Below are 22,833 nucleotides of genomic sequence, written 5' to 3' on the forward strand. Positions count from 1 at the left end.
TGTTCTGGAAAGCGTCTTTTTTTTCTGTCCCTCCCCTTCCTTTCTGAATTTCCCCCTCTGCACCAGCATCATTGTTTTTGCTAATCCTCATCATGAGAGCGCGCTGCAGGAAGGCGTTTCTCCTTGCAGAGAGGTGATGCAGGAAGGAATGAAGTGGGGTGTCCTGAGCATGCCTCCAAAAGAGCACCCCTGTCTCACTGGTCCACTTCAGTGTGAGGTGGGGCATGGTGGCACTGCCCTGGGGCTGGCAGCCCTCCCTAGTCACTGGTCCCAGGGCAGCATGTGCAGCTCCCCTGTTCTTTAAATGTCTGTTGATGAGAGTTTTGTTATCTTGGTCTTAAAACTGTAAAAGTTTAGAGCTGTTTTTATTTCCCGATCCAGGTTTTAACTCCCTCCCCAGTTTATTGCTCTAGGTAGGACAGAAATGACTCCCTGAAGTTATGCCCTAACTGAGTGTTTGCTCTGTCCTCTGCAGGGCAGTCCTGGAGAGACGGGAGAGGCAGGTCCCTCTGGAGAGCCAGGCATCCCTGTACGTATCCCCATCATTTACACTTACCGTGAGCTCTGCCAGGTGTTTTAAACCGAGATGCCGATCTGGAGCTCGCGTGCTGCTTCCCTGCACAAATAAAGCTTTTCACGATGCAGTAGGAGCTGTGCTGCCTGCAACACACGCAAGCCCACAGCGACGAGCGCTCCCAGGCAGCCCCACGCCTGCGTGGAGCTACCCAGCACAGGCGATGCCAGCGGGTCGGGTGGGCACCTCCGTGCACAGATATTGTGCAGCAGCAGGGGTCAAAGCCCCCCAAGGCAGGCGGTGCGACCCCGGGGATGGGGCAGTGGGGCAGAGAGTTAGGGATTGAAGTAGCCTGGGATCTGGGAATTCATTTCAGCTTTGCAGTGGGTTGGGAAGGGTGGATTTGTGGTTCCTAGATGGCCCAGCTGACTTTGGTGTTATTGCCAGGGCGATGTTGGTATTCCTGGTGAGAGAGGTCTGCCGGGACCCAGAGGAGCCACTGTAAGTACAATGCTGCTTGTAAATCAAATAGATACCAAAATGGAGTTCACTACCTGGGATTACTCTCTGGATGAAAAAAAGGCCATGTTGTCTCTTGGCATTGTCTCTGGGGGAGTTTTGGCAGCAGAGGAATTACTCCCCCATAAACGGGTCCGATCCTGCTCTCGCTGACAGCTCCGTACAAACGCAAAGTGATTCATCCCATTTCGTTTGGCAAAGAAAGCTGCAGTTGTCCAAGAGGTTTGTGGAGCTGCTACAGTCACACAGGAGAGACTGGACAGTCAGCGACTCCCTGACTAGGCAGTAATAATAAGGTTCAGCTTGTGCTGCATGTGAGTCATTAATGAGGCAAAACTCCTGTTAAGCTGTTGCAACATACATTGCCGCCAGCACGCGAAACATTAAATCCTTCCCGTTCCTTGGAGCAGTAGAGGTTCACGGCAAAACCTGAAGCCATGCAAGCAGCAAAACTGGAAAGCCTACACACTGTCCTGGTGAATGGCGGGGGCTTGGAGCGTTAACAAGTTTATAGACCTGTTGGGAATCTCTTGCCTTTCTGGCACACAGTCGCACGCTCTTCCCAACTGCTTGAAAATGCCCCAAGGTTTACAACCACACAGTGGGGCAACACCAGAACAGTTTTCAGGTGGGGAATCTGTTCACACATTTCCTTCTCTCACCCAGTGCTGCAGCGGCGTTTTCTTGCTGGGAGCTTGTAGTCATGAGCCCCTAGCAAACAAAATCCCATGCGCAGCTCCAGCAGTTTTCCTTTTTACTCTGTGAACTGACAACTTTTTGAGACGTCTGGGTGAGAAACCACTGAGGCCCTCAATGGAGCATCTTGTTCCTGCTTTCAGCACATTCCCTGCATCTTCTCAGAGCCTGAGAAAGAAAAACCTGCAGGAGTTGCAATGCAAACCTCAAAATAACTGCATGGCTGCCAGTTGCATCCCTGCTGAACAGCGGAGATAATGAATGATATCAGGATAATAAAAACCTCATTTTGTTCATGTTAGTAAAAACGCTAGGATACCTTTTATTGTGTCACTCCCCAACTAGTGCTGCCGCTGTGGTTGGACGTGACCTTCCAGTGGTTTTGTTGGGCTTCTGTTATTTTTCTTTTTTTTTTCCCCTCTTAATTTTATTTTGAAATTCAGAAGCCTACAGCAAGTCTAACATGATTTCTGGTATGTGCCACTTGGAAGAAATTGAACTGTATGATGATTTATTGTTTGTGAGCAGCTTCTCTTTGAAATTCCAAGGAAAGGAAAATCAGCCTTAGAAAATAAACAAAATTGATAATGTTTGCTTTTACGTCTGCAATTTTTCATCAAAATAGCTGGCCCCACAAAAGGTATCATATTATTATAGCCAAAACCCAAAGGCAGTAGAGCTAATTGCGTTGGTGCAGACCTGCTGTGCGTGCAATACCAGATGAACCCGTGTGTGTTTCCAACCTGGCTTTCTGATTTATTAGAGTCCTAATTTATTTGAAATGCAGTTAAGCCTGGGCTATTCTAAGAGAGTTGCAGGATTTGTTGTTGCAGGATAGCGTTGAGACTGTTTGGCTCAAAACAGTTTGACTTTGTTTAGCGTAGCATACCGTAACACGGGTTTCTTCCCATTCAGAGGCTGTCAGGTGCTGTCAGGTCCCACCACTTCTAAAGGCACCAGCACAGCAGAGTTCTTGTTGGTGCGATTTAATGTAACTTTCCTAGAGCTCTGTATTTATAACTCTCAAAAGTTCTTCACTGAATTACAAGCAGAAAACAGAAGTGGAAACTGTAACCACAAGAATAACTGAGTGGCTCTCTAGCTTTTTAAAGAAAATGCTGTTTAATTTCAGCAGATTGGCTCTTTCTTCCGGGCAGACGCTGGTTTCTGCACAAGGTTGCGGCCGCGCCGATCGTGAGAGCCAGGCAGAGATGAGGGCGGCTGCTTTAGATCGTACACTGAGTCGCGCATCGCATGAGGATTTGCTCTTCATGATGACCAGAAAACACTGTGAGAGGCAGCGGATGTTCAGATACCAGGGAGAAATTGTAGGGCTAACAGTTAGGGGAAAAAACACTCTAAGGGAAAAATACAGATGCCATTTTAACACAGGGCGCACCTGCACTTGCAACCCAGTAGGCAGCTGGAGTCTTGGGTACGCTGGACAGTCCGTGCCGACTGATCCTCTGCCTGCGGCGGCCAGTTTGGAGTCTATTTGCGTCCGTTAATGCTACACCCAGCGGAGGCCGCTGTGAAAGGAGAGAAAGCTGAAGTCCCACCTCGTGACAGAGGTTTGCCTAAGGCATCTATTTCAAGAAGACAATTTACAAAATGGGATTTAGATGCCTAAATTACTCAGGTTTTTTTTACCCAGAATCTTTATGGTGTATGTGATTTTTCTCAGTAGAAAGTAATAGAGGCTCCTAATGGCAATGTTCATGTTCCATCTAGCGAGCCGGGCTCCTGCACTAACTGCGTTTTTCTGTATTGCAGGTACAAAGTGTGTTAAAGCAAGGGGATGCAATTGCCATTTTTCATGTCCGAGTGCATGCAGCACACGTTTTAAAGTACTTTCTTGTAGAACTGGATCAATGAAAAGCACAATATTGGGATAGCAAATCCCCTTTAATGTATATTGTATATGACTTCTTGCTGTCATTGATCTTTACTATTCATGAGTACGGGATGTCATTAAGCATTAATATATGCAAATAAGCACTTTTGCTAATAATAACAATAATATTACTAAAGCTCAGTGAACACTACACACCACTTTAGAGCGGCTTATCAGGTTCATCAGCAGTGCCGCTGGGCAAAGGGTTTCGCAGTACGGAACCGCGTGCTTGCTCTCTGGCAGACATCTGCCGGTTTAATTGCGCCAGTGACTTACCTGGTCCTGAATTTTCTCTTTACCAGATCTTACCTTTCTCTTTTCAGGGCCCGCTTGGTCTTCAAGGCCCGATGGGAGCCCCCGGTGTCAGAGGTTTCCAGGTCAGTATGCTGACAAGGGTAATTTACGTGCATCGTGTTTTGGCAGGCCGCTGTTTTCGGCAAACCTCTGGCAAGAACAACTGCATGATGGCAACAAGTGATAGGAAGAACCGTCTTTCCGCTTGCCAGAACCAATCTGACATGTTTATTAACGCAGTACAGCAGAAAGAGCACAAGGCCAGATAAGCTGCTTGCTGGAACAATTTATATTTAGTATTTGTTTGCAAAAGAAGGGTTTGAGTTTGACCTATGTAAAGGCCCCTTAATTTCTCCTCAATCTTGACGCCCCCAGCTTGTGAACTCCTTTTCCCTCCTGCTGCACGGGAGACTCTCATATTTCTTGCTCCCCTCTGCAAGGGAGTGTTCACAACCACTCTCCATTCTCCAGTGAAACTGGCTGAAAACCAGTGTAGGGTGCTGCCTTCTGGGAGCAGCAATCGGTCCGGAGTCACAGATGTGATTTTATTCGTGGAATGCCCTGGGCCAGCCGAAGGCTGGAGCACTTTGGCAGTGTGGCTGACCTCAGGTGAGCAACGTGGTGGGGCAGGAGTTGAAATGAGCTGTACGGACCAGCGCAAGTGGTACCAGCAGTCGGCATGTGGTCCCCAGGTCCTGGAAAAGGAGTGAGGAGATGTAAGATAAATGATCTTTTTGAACATGTTATGGAGACTGGTGAACTTTGGGGATGTCAAGATATGGCACTTTAGCTGTAGCTCTTTCTTTTTTGTTTTCCTGACAGGGTCCCAAAGGTGCCAGTGGGGAGCCTGGCCTTCCTGGTCCAACTGGGATTCGTGGAGAGTTAGGAGACAGGGTAAGGAGACAAGCATTAGTCTGTAACTAATTCCTGTTTGGGAGATGTGAAATTAGAGAGCAATGGGGTCCCCAGACACGGTGTAGCTGATGCCACCCCAGCAAGCACAAGCAGGCTTGGTAGAAGGTGGGTACATGGGGTGTCATAGTCCATCCTCTGCGGCTGCTGCTGCGTGCCTAAGGCGGCCCCCATGGCAGGTAGCAGGATTTGTGCATCCCATCTCTCTTCTGTTCCTGTCCTTATTTCTGTTTCAGGTAAAAAACTCACGCTATTTTTACACAGGATGGATTGTTTAAAAGAGACTTTGGGATCCTATCCTAGCCAGAATAGACAATTGCTTTGGGTTTCCTCCCTGCTCTGTATGCTGATTTCACCAAAACCTTCCTCCACAAAAGAGCCGATTCATACATTGTTGTTATTCAGATGCTTGGTTAGGGTTTCTGGATGTTTTTTTTAAATTACAGTTTGCTCAGTGATTTTTCTTTCTGAACAGCAACACACCTGGGCCCCACACCTCAGAATAAATGCAACTTCTTATTTAAATTAATTCATTCTCATTTAAAAGGAGCCAGCAGGGTAAAGTGAACGACATTTGTTCAGGGCTTGCAGGAGAACAGTAGCCGTGTGTTCGCTGGCTCCCTCAACTCTAGCTTTAAGGTGAAGTTTCTGTGTAAGCAATCGCAGTGGCACCATGGGGGTTTCACAATGGCTCTTCTGTGCCGACGCCAGGCAGGTTTAAAAAAGCCTCTTGGAGGGACTGTGAGCCTGGAAGTGTGAAACAGGAGGGTTATTGTGGAGCTGTGGGGTCCTGGCTGCGTTCAGGGCTTCGCTGCGGTGAAAAAATGTATGTTCAGAGGAGGAGAGGCCCCTGCACAGAGCAGTCTGGTGTCCAGAGAGCTGCCTCGAGCAGAGGGAGGGAAAATTTTATGCTTAAAGCACAGGTTTGGATAACGCTGGGGATATTCCACCTCCACGTATGCAACTGGTGCTGCGAGTAACTTCCACCTGCCCACCCGGTCCCGGCGGTGTCAGTGGCGGCCACTTGGGCCCACAGCCCTCCTCCGTGCGGGCAGTAACAAGGGCCGTGCCAGCAACCAGCACCGCGAAGTTCCACGCGTATCACCGGGCGCAAGATTTGGGCTGGGAAGACCCTAGAACTTCAGACCATGTCTTTATAGCTTAAACAAACAGCCTTTGCTGCTGAGGGTGATGGCATCTGCCGGGGGGTGGACAAAGAGCACAGCAGATACTGCCCTGGCTTTGCTTTACTGACAGCCCAGCCTGCTGGTCCTCGCGTGTATAAAAAGGAGAACTGCAAATACAGGATCAATACGATTCCGCCGTCCCCACGGCAGCTAACCCATCACGCTCTCCAGAAATCAACTGGGGCCTTTCTTTCTTTGGAAAAAAAATTATTCGTGCAAGCCTGAGCTAACAGGTACTGATATGCTTTTTCGCAGTCCTGGGACTGGCTGTGGCCAGGAATATAAACCAGCATATCAGAAAGTGTATCTTCTTGCATAAAAATTACAAGAGGTTTAATGCATTTGACCATAAGATATGGAATAGCATTGAAATGGTGTATAAACCACCTTGCTGGAGTGGGATATTGGGGAGAGGAAGGATTTGACTGTTATTACTGACTGTGGCAGTAATAGGTAAATATTCTTCCTAAGTATTTTTATTAAGATCAAATTCCTGGGGATTCTGAGTGCCGGCGCCACCTGGGGCAGCGTCTCTCAGCTCTGTACTGGCATCGCTAGATGCTCGGTGAAAAATATCAGTTGTGTTTAACTGAGTGACACGAACATGAGGACGGCTGGTGAGCGTGGAGCTGGTCATCCTAAAGCCCTGTCACTTGTTCCTGCTGCTAGGAATTACTGCTCCACCGAATTACACAGTTTTGAATCTAAATCTTTTGGGCTAAGCTTTTCTTTAGGGGACCGTTCCTTGCACAACACAATCTGTGGTGACTAAGCTGTGTTTTACTGCCATAAACTTCCGTGGGGCTTTGGGACTTTGTGAAGTTGGAGGTATAAATCTAGATTTTAATCTTCAGAAAAGAACATATTGCTTTTGCCATCAGCAAACATAAAATGGGAGTTATAAATAGCAGCTGTTCTTGCATTTCCACGTTCCATTCTCTGTTTTGCCAAGAATTATTTCTTCTTTAATAGAAATCCCCCCCTTTTTTAACTTTAGTGCTTGACTAAGCACTAAAGAGCACCTAACTCTAAATCCACAGGAGAACCGAGAGTCTAATGAAGCCTTGAAAAAACATCCTGACTTTTTGCCCTTGCGGTACAAAAATGTTCTTGTCCATTTTATACCGTGAGTAAATTTGATCTCCTCGCATCGTCAGGTGCGAAAGGCAGAGATCGATCACCCACCAGTCTTATCCTGGACCTCATCCTTTAATTTGTGAATTTGTAAAATTGCTGCTGCGGTCATGATAGCGAGATGATGATAATGAAAAGCAGAGGGGCAGAAGCAAAACAGAGCTCCCGCCCCTAGAATGGGTGTAAAAGATGACTTTTGTGAGACAGGTTTTAAAGACTAGGATTAAAAGCACATAATTAATTTTAGTTTTATTTAGGAGATCGAGGAGGATGGTATGAAAAAGACCAGTGCAGATAACCTGTGTCAGGCAGGCGGGGAGCAGCGCATTGCCCAGCCGCAACAAGAAAGTCTCTCTGCTCCGGCTGGATGAGGACTTGGTGGGCAGAAGACCACCAGGCCTGAGTTGGGGGGTCCTGCTTGGTCTGGCAGCTGCTCTGTGCTGTAGGCAAGAGGCCTGAGAAACTGTCCTACAACACAAACCAGTGACTGTAGAGGGTGCTACAAAACTAGTACGGGTGCTTAAAATCTCTTCTTGTTTCGAGGAAGTATGAATGAGATTTGGTCCCTCCCACTTGGCAGTTGGGAGACTAATTCCCAACCCCTTGCTGTGTGAGCGACTGTCTGACCGCACCAGGAATTCACAGGAAAATAACAGTTGGAGCTCATTTGACTTCTTTCTTTTACTTATTCTCAGGGTCCTACTGGTGTTCCTGGTCCCAAAGGTAACCAGGTAAGTGAAGCCGTTCTTCCTCCTGGGATAACTTTCATGCTGTAGTCAGCAGAGGCGTTTAATCTGTACCTTAGGCACAGCCTTTGACAGCACAGCCTGCTTTTCCTTCTTTCAAACAAAAATACTCTGGAGCAGGCACCAACAAAACCCTATCGGGTCCTGGCTTTCCTGCACTGGTGAAAGATATGTAGTCTGTTCTAGTGGGGACACATGACAATGCTGGGATAAAAATGCTAGTCTCTTGTTGTTTGTTTTGTGACGAGGTACGCTGTATATGAGCTCCTTGCATCATGTTCCTCCCGAATTAAGTTTAGAAGCATAGCTTTTTGCTGAACTTCACGTGCCTGATGAAGCGGGTTCGTCCTAGCCTCAAAGCTTGGCAGGCTAATAGACTAATATATTCTTTTACTTTTTGCTGCCTAATTTTCATAGTTGATTAATCTCAGTGATGACCTTTTGAGCCAGTTTTCATCAAATATATGTCTTTTGTTAATGCATGACTGCATTTTTGCAGAAAACAAGTGCTTTTCCGACAAGCTTTGCTTCTTTTGTTTCCCAGTGCCAGCGTCTGCATGGTCCCTGTTCTGTTGCTAAGGGAAAGACCAACCTAACCTGCATTCCTCTTGAAATAACTTCTTCTCTAAAGCCATATAGTCACCATAACAGTGGTCATTATCTGCTCTAATTGCTGTTTAATAAGGCAGCTTTGCTGCAGAGCATTCGGCGCGGGAAGCGCTGCCCGTGCGGCTGGTGGCAGCAGATTGCAGCGATTCGTGTCGCCCCCAGCGATGCTCAAATTGCACACGCTGCTGTTGGCTTAATGGAGGTGATCAGCAAAGTGATGCTCCTCATCACAGCTACTAAAATCGATGTCACCAGAGCTTAAGCCACCCTTACGTTAGGATCCCCAGACAGAATGGAGAGGGACGGTCCTCACCAAGTGAAGGATCACTCCTGTTTCAGGGTGGGATGAAGCGGTTCTGCAGCTGACTCTTTCCACCGAGGAAGCCTAGAGGACACAGTTACACTGGACACTGAGCATTTAGCTGTCATTGCAAACGCACATTTTCTGTGAGACCCAGAGCTGAGGACCCTGAAATTTAGATTCCCTGTAAGAGAAATGCGGATGCCAGCCTGTGGATGTTTTTCACGGCTCTCATCTATATGAATTCAGCCTTTCATCCAAGTGCCAGCCTGTTGCAAAGGGCTGCCTTGTGCCAAAAATGCCGTTTTCAGCAGGGGAACAGCTACTGCAGAGTTCAGCTTTGGGAAGACAGAACTTCTGCTTGCTGGAGCAGCTGTATAAGCTGCTAAGTGCCCCCATCTCCTTTAGGAACCAAGGTTATCCAAGTCTCAGTGAGCCTTATTGTCAGTCTTGGTGCAGTGTTAATTCTGGTATCTCACTTTCAGGGCATTGCTGGAGCAGATGGCCTCCCAGGTGACAAAGGAGAACTGGTAGGTGTCCTTAAATTCAGTAAAATTGACTCCTGAAGTAACAGATGGGTCTAGAGAACCAAGAATCAATAACTAATATGATCACTCAGAATTAAGTGTCCAAGAGCTCCAACCCTGCTGGCTGCGAAAAAAAAGCAACCCAAGCCTTGCCGCTGCTGTGTTCAGGGTGTGCATCAGCTCTTATTCTCGGGAAGCAGGGATAGCTGGCGTGGCCTTTGCAAACTGTGTGGTATCAGCACTCATTTGTCACATTGCTCCTCGGAGTGGGTGACTTTGCTCTGGCCGTGGGGGCCTTGGTCCATCTCCAGAAGTAGCCAGGTTGCCTGGACCCAGGGCAAGTCTTGGCGTCAGAGTCCTCCCCCTGCCGTGCCAGGGCTGAAGCTGGTCTCCAGCAGCCTGTTATCATTCCTGGCCCCTTTGCTAGAAAAGCCCATTAGGTGCCACGTATGTGCCATCACGGCTTCCCAGGGCTTGGGAGATTTGGCTTTAGATGTGCATTTTCATTGTTTCTTATTTCCCTTTTCCTTGTAACAGGGTCCCTTTGGTCCCCCTGGCCAAAAAGGAGAGGTAAGTGTCAGACATTGCCCGCTCAAAGGTTTGGGAGTAAATGTGCTTATCGCATCTTTCGATGATCTATCTCCATAGACTATGTTCTGGCATTGAATCCTAGAAGCATGTTTTTGTCATGACCACGCTATAAAATCTACAACAATTTTCTGTGGCATTCAAGGCATTCAAATGTCTTTGATCATTGTGCTGCAGCATGGACTCTCACTGTGACCTGTAAATGTCAATACGCCCATACGATGTAAGAAATGTACATGGCCGGCCAGACCAGTTAGGGAAACCTTCTTCAGGTTTAGGGTGAAAAAAGTTTGTGGGGTTTTTTTTTAGAAAAGAATTATTTTCTTTTAAAAATTCAAAAAGTTAAAACTTTAGCCAAAGGCTTAACTAATCCCCATGAGAAAAGAATGGACCATAGCTTCTATTTCATGTGTTTTTGGTTTTTTCCTTTATTACAGCCAGGAAAAAGAGGAGAACTTGGTCCAAAAGGTGTCCAAGGACCTAACGGGACAGCTGGAGTACCCGGGATCCCAGGACATCCAGGGCCCATGGGCCATCAGGGGGAGCAAGGCGTTCCCGGCATCACGGGAAAACCTGGGCCTCCTGTAAGTATGATCTGCTGCCGGGGCGCAGTCAAGGAGTCCCTGAAGTGAATAAATGGATCGTGGATTTTCGATGTGTATGGAAAAAATAAAGTCTTGCATTTGAGCAGGCAAACGTAGGTAACTGCGCGTGCAGGCTAACGGTCTTGCACCAAGAGTTTACCGGGGCAAAAAGATGAACAGTTTGCAAGCTTCAGAACTAAAGGTTGGACTAGATGATCCCTGAGGTCCCTTCCAACCTGTGATTCTGTGAACTAAAGTCCCGCAGCATGAGTGCCTCGGAGAATTAATTGTCTCTCCCAGTGATGGACGGACAGATTATCTGTGTCCTTTGGCACGGGCCGTAAGTCACCATTCTCATTACAAAAGTGAGTTAGAAGCTGGTCATTTAAAAATACAACTCCTATTCACTACTTCAAATGTTAGACCTCTGTCTTGGTCCAGAGCTCATGTTTCATCATTCATTAAAGGCCAAATAAGCCCCACATTAAATATCTGGCGTAATTAAAATTAATCTCTGCCATTAATATAACAGAGCTGCTGAATTGAAGCTGTCATGTTTTGAAGAGGGGAAAAAAACCTTCCTCTTCATGCAGGATCCTGTGCTTCTTACCGAGCTGCTGGAAATGAGTTTCACATCCTGAAGCTTCTGTCAGGAATGATTATCGATAACGTGGTTTGTATAAGAACAGATTCTTCTGTTAATTGCAGGGCAAAGAGGCCAGCGAACAACATATAAGGGAACTCTGTGGGGAAATGATAAATGGTGAGTATTACTGAGAGAAAACTTACTTTAATTACCATATGTAGCTGAAGATTAATAGATGCTGAACATAAGATAGCTCCTGAGATTTGCTATTTTTCTGCCTTAATACGAAAAAATACCTTGACCTTTAATGTAAGGAAATGAATCCGGAGGTCACCTTGTTGTCTGGGATGTCTTTAATTTTTCTGAAATTTGTATTTTTAAATGATTAATCATTGCAACATACAAACTGTGCTGAAAGCAGCTTTGACACAAGTATACGCACACACTGGGAAGGGTGTCTGCCCTCAGCTGTGTCATCCCCAACTTTGGCTCCCGTCTCCCGGGAGCAGGGTTCCAGGCAGGGGCCAGCTCCCAAGGAGCCGCCTTCTTTCTTTGAAGCTACTGTTCTGCATTTAGAGGTTACGTTTGCTGTTTGTGATGAAGTTAAACTCTGAAAGCTTGTTTTCTAGAATACTTGACATCTTTTAAAGTGGTTTAGGAAACAGAAATTATCAATGGCTTAAAAGCCTGCAGATTTCTGACCAAAATCTCCCTCTGTGGAGATGTAAAAAAATAAAAAGCCACAGCTGAGCTGAGAGGACAGATGCAATGTTTAGTTTCCTTCCGCCAGAAGCAGCAAGGGTGTAGGAGTGGCAGGGAGCGGGATCTGCCCAAGCATGCCGCTCTGCTTCACTGTCAGTGTTCAGCTGCTCGCTCAGTGAAGCACGCTTGGTGGCAGACAAGAAACAGCCAAGCAAAGAGTGAAAAAGTTGGACGTGCGCTTTTTAATTGTTCTTTTCAGATCAAATTGCACAGTTAGCTGCTAATCTGAGAAAGCCGTTGTCTCCGGGAATGACGGGTCGTCCTGGCCCGGCGGGTCCCCCGGGTCCTCCTGGAGCTGTGGGAAGTGTTGGGCACCCTGGTCCTCGTGGCCCCCCTGGGTACAGAGGGCCAACAGGAGAACTTGGTGATCCTGGTCCCAGAGGTAAGACTAAACCAACCAGCTTCTCTTTTATGCCCACTGAAATAAATTGCAAGCTTGTACTGATTTCCACTGAGAAGTGGAGGAGTAAAGGGCAGGCGTTGGGCAGCCGATGGATGTCTAGGGGCAGTTTTGCATCTTGAGGGATGCAGTGTAAGCAGAGATCCTAGCAGCATCCTGAGGATTTTACATTCCTCTTGGCCTTTCCCCTTCCCGTCCTTGGATCCAGCTGCAGTACACAACTCACTGTTGAAATTGTGTGTTTATGCTTAAAGGTGACTCTGGCGAAAAGGGAGATAAAGGACCTGTTGGTCAAGGTATTGACGGGCCCGACGGCGATCAAGGACTTCAGGGTAAGGCTCTGCAGAGAATTTAATAAACCATGCCTGAAGTAAAGGCTTAAGAGGGACAGCTCTGCATATCGTTGGCAGTAGATTATAATCACTTTGTCCCTCTGACCGTTAGAGTAGGGTTGTTTTCCTGTGGGCACAGCAGGTGCAGACAGTTTGAACAGTAGAAGTTAATTAGCACATCCCCTCTTCACACCACTCCTGTCTAGTCCTAAACGATTTGGAGAATGTTTTTGAGAAAAGGCTGCTGGGACAGCCAGACTCCTCATTTGTTCTTGGTTCTCCCACTAATGGCTGTGAAAGATCAGGAGCTTTTATAGATCGGGAAGTCAGAACCCTTCTTATCTACTCTCACGTGGTTGCTGGTGTCAGGAGGTTGTTATTTTCACCGGTACTTCATATGCAGTAACTAATGAGTTCATTAACAAGTAGTGTAGCAGTTCATGTAAAGGTGTGAGGCTCTGGCTCCAGACTAAGGCAAAAGAGTCATGCCTGCTACCTGTTTCCTGATGGACACGTGTCTTTTTGATGCTCTGCTTAAAAGAATGCCTGCAGTGAAAGCTACAGCCTGGACTACCAGCTATAGTCCTCCAAAATTCAGTTCATGTTTCTAGATCAAACAAGAGAAATGGGGGACAATATTTAATTTTACCAAAACCAAATATAACTTCCTAGTGTAATGGTGTTGAGAGATAGTGGTGTTATTGCTCTGTACCTGGTTATAATCATAGTTCCTGAAGCCATGAATCCTTCAGAGGATTCAAAGATTAACTTATGCAAATTAATGAGTATCTATTAGAAACTCAGAAGAATATTCTTTATTTTGCTCGTCTGTTAAAGCAGCTTTTCTGATTGTGATTACATCTGCACAATGATTACGTTACAGGCACCAAAAGCAGGCCCTGCATCCATTTAATTTCATAAAACCGGAATATTTACACCCAGATGTCTTAGATACTTACCTAAAATAATTGCATTAATCCATAAATGTTTTCTTTTCCAAAGTGTGTAAAAAGAGGCTGTCTAAGATAGTACACATTGAGAGCATTTGTCCTACTCGTGAAATGTAAGGAGATCAGCAGTAGAGGCAATTCATCACTTACATGAATAAAAAGAATCAGGCACTATCATAATTAAGACAGGAATGAAGTTTTATAGACCACCTGCTATGGCTGTCCATCAGGAAAACAATCATATTTTACAGTATTTAAAGAAGCTTCAGTAGATTGCTGTTACAGAAATTAGTGTTTTGTGAATTATGTTGGGCATCTGAAGGAAAAAAAGAAATAAAAACATAATAGCAGAAATTATTTTTGCCAATAAACAAAACATGTATTTCATCGTGAGTAAATTTTTTAAATTAGACACAGGTATAAAGGAAACTCCTTCTCTGTAACGTCCGGGAGATGTTCTGTATCATCATTCTCTCTACTCTCCCTCCCTTACTCAGAATCTTAATTACAACTAAATTAAGGAGGTGCAATGAATTGAGCAGCTGAAGGCCACTGCCTCCCACTAAGGAGCAGGCTGGTGGCCAGGAAGGAGGGACAGCTGTGGGCACTCCTGCTGTCACAACACATAAGCTGTGAGCTCACATAGCCAGGACATCCCTTGAAAAAACTATTCAGGGATGATGTAAAATTATTCTGGTTACAAATTACTTGTTATTATTCATGGAGTCGTACACTAACTGAGGCAGTACTGAGACGGAATCCAGTTCTGCAGCGATCAGCCAAAGTCAAACCAGACACATGCAGTAACAAAAGCGCAACACTAAACATGCGCCTTCAACTATACCAAGGTAATCCCAGTAAATCCAAAGGTACTCTAAAAAATCCAACGCACGTGCTCCAGATTCAGGCTAAATTTATTCAACACCTTGTACCCAACAGGCCATAACAAGTCTGATGTTCTCAGACACTCAAAGTATTTTAAGAACTCTAAAAGTAACATACACACACACATATATATATTTAAAAAAAAAAGGGGGGGAGTGGAGGAAATAATACATGTAATCTTTTTCCCCTTCTTGTTTAGGACCACCTGGTGTACCTGGAATTACTAAAAATGGTCGTGATGGTGCTCAGGGTGAACCCGGTCTTCCAGGGGATCCTGGTACTCCTGGTGCTATTGGGGCTGCGGGAACTCCAGGAATATGCGACACGTCGGCTTGCATGGGAGCTGTTGGAGCATCAACTTCCAAAAAGTCATAAAGCAACAGTACAAGAAGCAAAGTGACTGAATATTTAAATAAACAGTGCATTGTGACAAAACAGGCAGAATCCTCCTAGTGATAAATGGACAGATGTTCCTTCTATTATATTAAGTGGAGACTGACACAGTTCTATGAAAAAGCATCGGATGAAAACTTTAATTAAAAGATGCTTTATGAGTATTTTTTCCTCCCCTCAATTACTTTCCAGAATTTTGACTGCTAAACAACCTCACCTTCCCTTTGTCCCTTTGTTCAAGAGACCTGCAAGAGGAAGCAGCGTTCCTTTTTACCATCACCCCCCCCAGCTGTGTACTAAAGATCACAACTTTTCAGTATAAACATTTGAGCTTTGTGAGTTGAATTCCTTGGTGCTGCTCCCCCTGACTTCAGTTAGTGCACAAATTGCATGAGATACACGGGGTGAAGGAGTTCAGGCACCTAACTGCTGTTTACAGCAGTGGAAACTAGGCACTTAAATAGCCCCTATTTTAATATCTTAAGATTCTGGCCTAAGACGAGACCATAGCTTATGTATATGCTGTCAGTGATCAGTTTGGCAGATTGCACCTCAAATATTTGCCAAGACTAGTAAATAGTAATCCTCTTGCAATCAAATTCTGCAAAAGGTGTAATGTATATATTTTAATTTCCAGGGGAGAATTTTTGTATATTTCCATATGATAATAAATGAAATTAAGTAACAGCATTTTCACAACCTCTACTTAAGCTATTTGCACAGTAATTGTGAACAAAGCCCCAAATAAGAAAGGATGCTCACGTCCAGCCAAAAACACCTGTATGAACTGTTGTAAAAATAAAAGGAGATTTTTTTTAATCTTTTCTTTGTGATGTTGTAAGTGTCATTGTACACATCAAAGAAACTCGGCTGAACTCCATTTTCCAGAACTACTAGCATTGTTTGGAAATTGCTGCAAAAATTGCCCATATCCGTGATTTAGAACAATATTTATTTTGGGAGACCTTTTGTACTTTAAAACCTGCTAGCATCATCTAAAAATACCTAATAAAACCACTGTCAGCTCACACGCTATTCTATTTCTGCCCTATATGCTAAAACTTACAAACAAAGGAGTCATATTAATCTTTAAATATGAAAACAGTTTCTGCATTTAAATAATCTACTGTTTAAAATATGCCACTCTTTGACTAAAGTAACAATACAAGAAACTGTTGGACAGATGGGTGACAAGCATTAAAAATAGTACTGTATTTTTTAAAAAATGCTAACACCCCTGTATTACTCTTTAGGGCCAAGTATGTTAAAATATGTATGGCAAATATGAACTCCATAATACCAGCAGAGCTTAGAAACTATGCCCTTACCCAATTAGCCAATATAGCCATTAAATTTTTAATGGAAAAGATGGGCATTATAATATGGTAACTTTAATATCTTTTTACACTTGAAAAGTACTTGTGCATCTAGTCATTAAAGTAACAGGACAGACTGATGTTCTACAACTATTCCTAAATGTACTGGGTCAGCTTTAAAAAAAAAAACCAAACCAAACCAAACGACCACAACAAAAAAAACCACAAACCGAAAAAGAACATACTTTTTTATAACTAAAGGGGAAATATACTTAGCTGTCATGACATTTTCTTATAGCTTCTGGTCCCAAAGCCCCTTTAACAGAGCACTGATTTCATTGCTGGCAGTTAACTTTCATTTCCATTTTGAATAAAGAATGTTTTCTTTAAAGTTCTATTTTTACAAGTTATATTTTGCACTTTACATTCAGCATGTAAACAGAGAAAATAAAATAGTCTGGGCCATTGTTAGTTAGCCACACTTGTCATACAATTTGAGGCGGTCAGGTCAGACTACTTGGTCTCCATAGCCTGGCACGTTTTCCTGCATTGCACACGTTACAAAGGAATCTGATCTTGCTATTTTTAGTCTCCTGCCTGTTTTACCACAGAACACAGTCTCAAATTCCTAAAAAAAAAGAAAGAAAAGAAAAAAAGAGTAACAATTATGTTTAATGTAGATACTGACTCAAGATGTATGTTTTTATTCCACTGATGTCTTGGGAAAAAAGAAAACCCTTTAATAGCAAGTGCTGAGGGGCCACGCCAGTGTCTTGAGAAGCAGGGATTCCCATACGTGCGCCATCTACTCTCTTAAGATACTTAGCAGAGCCAGAATTACTCTGGGGCTGCAAGTACTGGTGTGGCTGCATGGGAGCTGCTTATAGGGCACATAAGCCTCTACAGTTCTCACCCACTTTAAGCTAGTGTGGGCATGGAGCTGTGAATCCCATCACTTAACTGCCCGGTCATGAAAACTAGCTAGACGACAACTCCATGAAGCAAGTAGAAAATAGAGACACTGAAGGAGGGGAGGGCGGGGGGGAAGGACGGAGGAGAACTGCAATTCTACGCTGTTGGCCACATAGTATCATGCTCAGCAACTAGTCTAATTTAAAAACAGCTGATGTGAAAACCGTGACTGAGGACAGCCTGTGATTTTATGATTTCACACAACTGAACTGAACTCTTGTGAGGACAGCTGTTTAAAAAAAGCATTTTTTAAAGGGAGTTTCAATGACGGAGAGGTCCTTTGCAAACAGCATCAAGCAGAAGCATCCCATATACTTTTAGCTTTAAACCATGTCACACTTTTATCAAGAACAAAAATGAAATTAGATTTACAACCTGTTTCAGAGAATCACCGTGCCTTTCCTGAATGTACTTCAGAAACGCAGTTGTCCACTGTAAAGTTGTTGCCTTATCAGTATCAACAGTACAGAACGGAACCAGAAGATTCAGCTCATCACAACAAATCCGGATTCTGCGCCTACAGGCAAATACAAAAGGTTATCAACCGATGGGCAAGAAGGAAGGGAAAAAAATGAAAAAAGGAAAACAACACACATGCGCTACACGCCATGGACTTTGAAGACAAGCTTGCTACAAGCTTTGTATTTGTATATTAATGTTATATGCAAGTTACCTCATCCTTACAGAATTGGTTAAATGTTTTGAAATAGCTTTTTGTGTGTTCAGAGAGTAAAAAACCAACAAAGACAACCACAATGAAATATATGTATTTTTTTTCCCCTCTAACAAACACCAAACCCTCACCACCTGCATTGCTTTTTCTTGTAGGTAAAACAAAATACATCAATTTTGCATTTTACTCTGGATAACAGGAGTATTACAGTTTCAGTAGTTTAGGCTTCAAAAACTTTGTATTGCCACCCCTCATAGAAGTTACCTTCTGTCTCTCTCCATGCGGTTGTGTCTCTCTCTTCGCTGGGCGATTCCGTCCTGTGTAGCACTTTGCACCTGCATGCTTGAGTTTGACTGTGCTGACTGCCAGGGACCCTGGGCAGAGGCAGTACTCTGGCTGTCATCGCGCATATTTTGAATCTCACTAAGAGGTTTGCGATCTATGTTTGTATCCAATGGGCTTATTTGGCTGCAGCTTCTCCTGATTATCCCTTGTTTGCATAAGGTGTCATCTTGGAAGAACAAAGAGGAAAAGAAGAACCTATTTATAACCCTCCCACTAATCACTGAAAATTAAGATAACGGAATTTTTTTTTTTTGTCCCTTTATTTACGTGGAATAGTCTTTGAAGCTTTGTTGCAAACCTAGATCAGCTCTTACAGCAAGGCATGTCCTTTGGAAGCCCTAAGGCACTCCTTGCTGGTTCAGAATCCGCCTAGTATCTATTTACTCAGAGAACCCACTGAGATCATGCCTGCCTTTGATTAGCATTTGAAGCAGTCTTTAAATGTTCTTCAGTTTGATACTGACTGGATCTGCTATATCAACTTTGGGGTCAAAAAGTGTAGAAAGAAACCAGTTGCTTACTTTGGGCCCAGGTTTTCAAAGGTACTTTGCAACCTTGGTTTTTCTCATTTCAAGCTAGAAGTACTCAATAATTTTGAAAGTACAGCTAAAATCATAGGCATTGATTTTTTTTCTGTTGAGAAATCTAGTCCCGTGTTGCCTATAGCACATCTCAGACATAAAACCCACACCTCATATAATTCACTAAAATCATATTGATTCTAAAAAACACAAAAATTCAGAAAAAAATGTACATTTGAAGGCCAAGAGAAAGCTAAGTGAAAAGAAGATAAATGGTTTACCTCCAACTTTAATCCAAACTTCCTCAGGCAAAGCTTTATTCATAGCACCTATTGTCTGTTTTGTGGGTTCAACTTCCTGACAGCAGAAAGAGAATGTCTTGGGTATCCCAAGGTCTTGATGTTTGGCAGCTTCCAAAATAGTGCAAGATGTTCCAGAGGTCTGTGAAAGCCAAAAAGGAAATACTTAGAGGACTATATACATAAAAAAAAATAAACTATTTTGATACCTTCAGATTGCCTTCTTAAGTATTAGCCTCATGATTCAATGCGTTGTATTAGAACAAATCCCAGTTACTTCCACACACCACAACCATAGGATTTTAACAGGCTGCTCATTTTTTGGGGGATACCTCTGACATTGTTGAATGCTGTGCTATTGCTCTTGCTTCAGAGGTTACTGCGAGTCAGGGGAAAAGAAATCAAAATTAATTTAAAAAATGGAACCACCAAAAACAGTATGAGGTGTCTCTGTCTTGTATTGCATAGATGAAGCAGATACACTGATAAACTCAGAAGAAAAAAGTCCTTCTAGTAAGAGTTCTAAAGGCCTATTGATCATTACCTGGATGCATGTTATTACAAATGACATAACTGCCATGCCATTGGTTTGTGTGGCAAATTACTTTTAGTGGTTTTAAAGATTAACATAAGAATAAATAAATTGCATTACAGATCACTCTGATCATCCCTATTCAAACCAACTCACACTAACACAAACCTTTAGAACTACATTACACCTAAGAGCTTAACATTAATTAGCATTTGAAATGAGCAGAGTACACTAGTGGTGAATATGTTATCTACCTGTGCTTGTGAGGGATTAGCACTTCCAGCAGTAGACCCTGTGTTCATAGTAAATAACGGGTATGTGAACTGTAAAGAAGGCGTGGCAGGCACAGTCTTATTTTTCCCTAACGCAGCACACTTGTTTTCTTGCTGATGAAGAGGAACACCTATCAGTTCTGACGGTTGTCGAATCAATGTTACTAAACTTAAAAAAACAAAAACAAAAACAAAAACACAACAAAACCAACACAGAAAACATACCAAACTTGATGCCTTGAAAATGACTGCAGAAAAATTTACAGCTACACACACTTCTAGGAACTATCACTACCAAACCACTTTCATGTACTGTAAACAGAAATCGTTGTTATTGCCATATTGCCTACTTCAGGGACCAAAAAAAAATAAATCAGCTGAGAAGATATTTTATTCTGTGCAGTAACAATTCAGCTTTATGCCTCAATAAAATGTTTTATCAGCACATAAATACAGTTACAGGGCCAGATTGTAACAGTATTTTTGCTCAAAGTTTTCCCCATAGTCAGACTTCCACATTATAACACTCTGGAGCCCTCAGCACAGGAAGGACATGGAGCTGTTGGAGCTGGTCCAGAGGAGGCCACTAAAACGATCCGAGGGCTGGAGCCCCTCTGCTACAAGGGCAGGCAGAGAGAGTTGGGGTTGTTCAGCCTGGAGAAGACCTGCGGGGAGACCTTATTGCAGCCTTCCTGTGCTTAAAGGGGGACTATAGGAAAGATGGGGGCCACCTCTTTAGCAAGGCCTGTTGAGACAGGACAAGGGGTGATGGTTTTAAACTAAAGGAGGGTAGATTTAGACTGGACATAAGGAAATAAAATTTTACTTATGAGGGTGCTGAAACACTGGCACAGGCTGCCCAGAGAGGTGGTAGTTGCCCCATCCGTAGGAACGTTCAAGGCCAGTTGGACGAGGCTCTGAGCACCCTGACCTAGTTGAAGATGTCCCTGCTCACTGCAGCAGGGTTGGACCAGATGGCCTCTGAAGGTCCCTTCCAACCCAAACCATTCTGTGATACCAATTAATTGCTCTTAATATTTTATTATGATCAAAAGTCTACTTTGCTTTTAGCAAGTTGCATGTTAAATCTAGGTAACATTCTTCCCTCACCTTTATTTACATTACCTGTTGTTATCAAGAATAAAGTTGTAAAGTAACTGATTTTGGAACTACATTCTGTACCATTTACGCAATATAAAGAGGGGCCTAATCTGAGGTCAGTTGAGGTGCAGCCACGTTTGACTGGCACAGTTTAAAAAAGCCCAACCCATCATTCTCATGCATTAAAAGAAGCACTGTTCTTAGGTTTCCTGTAGAAAATCAGTTTTGAACTATATGATGATACATAGCTTAACAACATAAACTAAAAATTAATTGCAACACACTTGTTAAGAGTTACTCCAGATTCTTGGGGTTCTTGACATCTGGGGTTTTCTGTCTGGATGCTGTTGAATCTGTCTTCCAACCGAACTCTGACTGCAGATTTAGATCTAGGCTCTGGTGCCAGTGCTGGATTTCCAATAAGTACATTTTCTTTATTCGCCCCAAGAAAATTTTCACCGTGTTTAACTTTTAGTGAACTGTGACCTGGGACGTCTACCGAGCTACTGTTAGGTGTTTTATCTGTCTGGTTCAAAGGGAGGTTAGACTCGCTAAGTAACATCATTCTGAGCTCCTGAAAGTCAGCATAGCCCAAACGTGTGTTTGAACTCAGCAAATTGCTGTCAGAAGGTAATCCAGACTGACAGATAACCGGGGAAACTGTCCGGTTCCCAGAGGCGTTTGATGAACACACCTCCTGACTCGTGTTCTGTGAGGTCTGGTGCAGAGTGGGGTCTGCAGAATTACCAGGCGAGCAGAAACAATTGAGCCTAGCTTCCACTTCACCTTCACTAGCTTGTGCCTCCGTGTGTGAGTAGAGTATGTGCTGCAGCTGGGTGTACTCAGTTTCCATCATCTCCACCAGGCTGACGTCTGGGGTGGTGAAGCTAAGATTTTGCTCACCAAAGGAAACGTCACTTGAGCCTCCAGGTCCGACAGCAACCGGAGCAGGATCAGGAACACTAGCTGTGCTTTGAGGAATGGAGGTCTGAGGCTCCTCTGGGGCTGATCCTGACATAACTACAGGAAACTTTATCAGTTATGTGTCTTTCAACTGTAAACCATTAAAGCCTGCAAAAATTATCAGTACCAGCTGTTAAAAAAAAAAAAAAAGGCAAAAAAATTGCACTTGAAACCGATTCTGTACCACCGTGAGGTAATCAAGAACAAGCTCCTGACCGCGGGTACCAGACCGGCTAACCACGTCTCCCCCCCTCCAGCGACCCGCTCTGAGCCCGGGTGAAGCCCCCCCCCCCCACTCCAGCGCCGCGGTTCACAAGGAACGGGTTCCCCCTGCCGCCCCCCGGCCTCGGGAGGGCGGCTCCGGGCACTCTGCTGCCCGAGGCACGCTCGGGGGACCCAACGCGGCCGCCGGAGAAGCGGAGGGACAGGCCACGGCTGACAGGAGCCGGGGGGGCAGCTCGCCCACCCCTTGCCCGGGGGGCCTCACAGCCCCCCGCACCGGCAGCGCCCCGCGGGCGGAGGAAGCGCCTAGGCCCCGGAGCGGAGGCGGAGGAGAGGAACCCGCCGCCGCCCCCCTCAGCCCACCCTAACGCTGCGGAAGCGGCCGAACGGGGGCGGGGGGGGGAGTCCCAGCACCGGCCCCGCCAACCGCCCCGCGCAACGGCCGCGTGCAACCGCCGCCCGCCTGACCGCCGCGCGCCTGCGCCCCGCCCCGCCCCGCGCCTCAGGCGGGGTGTCTGTCGGTCTGTCCCTCGGGGTGTCCCTGGCCCGCCTCGCCCCGGAACCCCGCGAGGCCCCCACCGGAGCCCGCCGCGGTGCGGCAGTGGGTTCCCTGCCCTCCTTCCCGCCCTGGCGTCGGGGTGTTTGTTTTATCCGGTTCGGGCTGTGGAAAAACGGCCGCGGGGGTGGGGGGGTGGCGGAGCCCGGCCCGTGAGGAAACGGCCAGGGGAAACCGCCGTGGGCGGGGAAGCGCCGAGAGGGGAGAGAGGAGCGTCCCCGGCACTCCCCATCTCCCATCTTCGGGCC

General features: G+C 45.1%; 2 protein-coding genes across 2 annotated transcripts in view; one reads left to right on the top strand and one right to left on the bottom strand.

Annotated features, from left to right (window-relative positions):
* Window positions 1-15,638, top strand: part of COL9A3 (collagen type IX alpha 3 chain) — a 39,783-nt gene extending 24,145 nt beyond the window's left edge. The window contains exons 21-32 of the mRNA XM_064465383.1: window positions 476-529; window positions 962-1,015; window positions 3,947-4,000; window positions 4,740-4,811; window positions 7,846-7,881; window positions 9,292-9,336; window positions 9,871-9,903; window positions 10,359-10,505; window positions 11,214-11,268; window positions 12,053-12,235; window positions 12,508-12,585; window positions 14,620-15,638. Coding sequence (XP_064321453.1) covers window positions 476-529; window positions 962-1,015; window positions 3,947-4,000; window positions 4,740-4,811; window positions 7,846-7,881; window positions 9,292-9,336; window positions 9,871-9,903; window positions 10,359-10,505; window positions 11,214-11,268; window positions 12,053-12,235; window positions 12,508-12,585; window positions 14,620-14,795 — 987 coding nt within the window. The 3' untranslated portion in view covers window positions 14,796-15,638. The remainder of the gene's footprint in view (window positions 1-475; window positions 530-961; window positions 1,016-3,946; window positions 4,001-4,739; window positions 4,812-7,845; window positions 7,882-9,291; window positions 9,337-9,870; window positions 9,904-10,358; window positions 10,506-11,213; window positions 11,269-12,052; window positions 12,236-12,507; window positions 12,586-14,619) is intronic.
* A 174-nt stretch (window positions 15,639-15,812) lies between these two features.
* On the bottom strand, window positions 15,813-22,082 carry TCFL5 (transcription factor like 5). The gene is made up of 6 exons (XM_009509424.2): window positions 21,129-22,082; window positions 19,726-19,912; window positions 18,922-19,081; window positions 18,039-18,285; window positions 17,477-17,618; window positions 15,813-16,757 (listed from the first exon to the last, which is right to left on the bottom strand). The coding sequence occupies exons 1-6, from the start codon at window positions 21,860-21,862 to the stop codon at window positions 16,638-16,640; spliced, it is 1,590 nt and encodes a 529-aa protein (XP_009507719.2). The 5' UTR covers window positions 21,863-22,082; the 3' UTR covers window positions 15,813-16,637.
* Window positions 22,083-22,833: the final 751 nt, after the last annotated feature.

Source organism: Phalacrocorax carbo, chromosome 14 (assembly GCF_963921805.1).
Source record: "Phalacrocorax carbo chromosome 14, bPhaCar2.1, whole genome shotgun sequence".
NCBI classification, from domain to species: Eukaryota; Metazoa; Chordata; class Aves; order Suliformes; family Phalacrocoracidae; genus Phalacrocorax; species Phalacrocorax carbo.

What these genes read in the sequence shown, in the direction of transcription:
- TCFL5 (XM_009509424.2), bottom strand. Translation starts at nt 21,862, where the DNA reads ATGTCAGGATCAGCCCCAGAGGAGCCTCAGACCTCCATTCCTCAAAGC. An exon ending in TCTGGAGTAACTCTTAACAA is followed by an intron (nt 19,913 to 21,128) that starts GTGTGTTGCAAT and finishes TGTTTTTTTAAG; the next exon opens with TTTAGTAACATTGATTCGAC. An exon ending in AGTTTGGATTAAAGTTGGAG is followed by an intron (nt 18,286 to 18,921) that starts GTAAACCATTTA and finishes TGTTCTTCCAAG; the next exon opens with ATGACACCTTATGCAAACAA.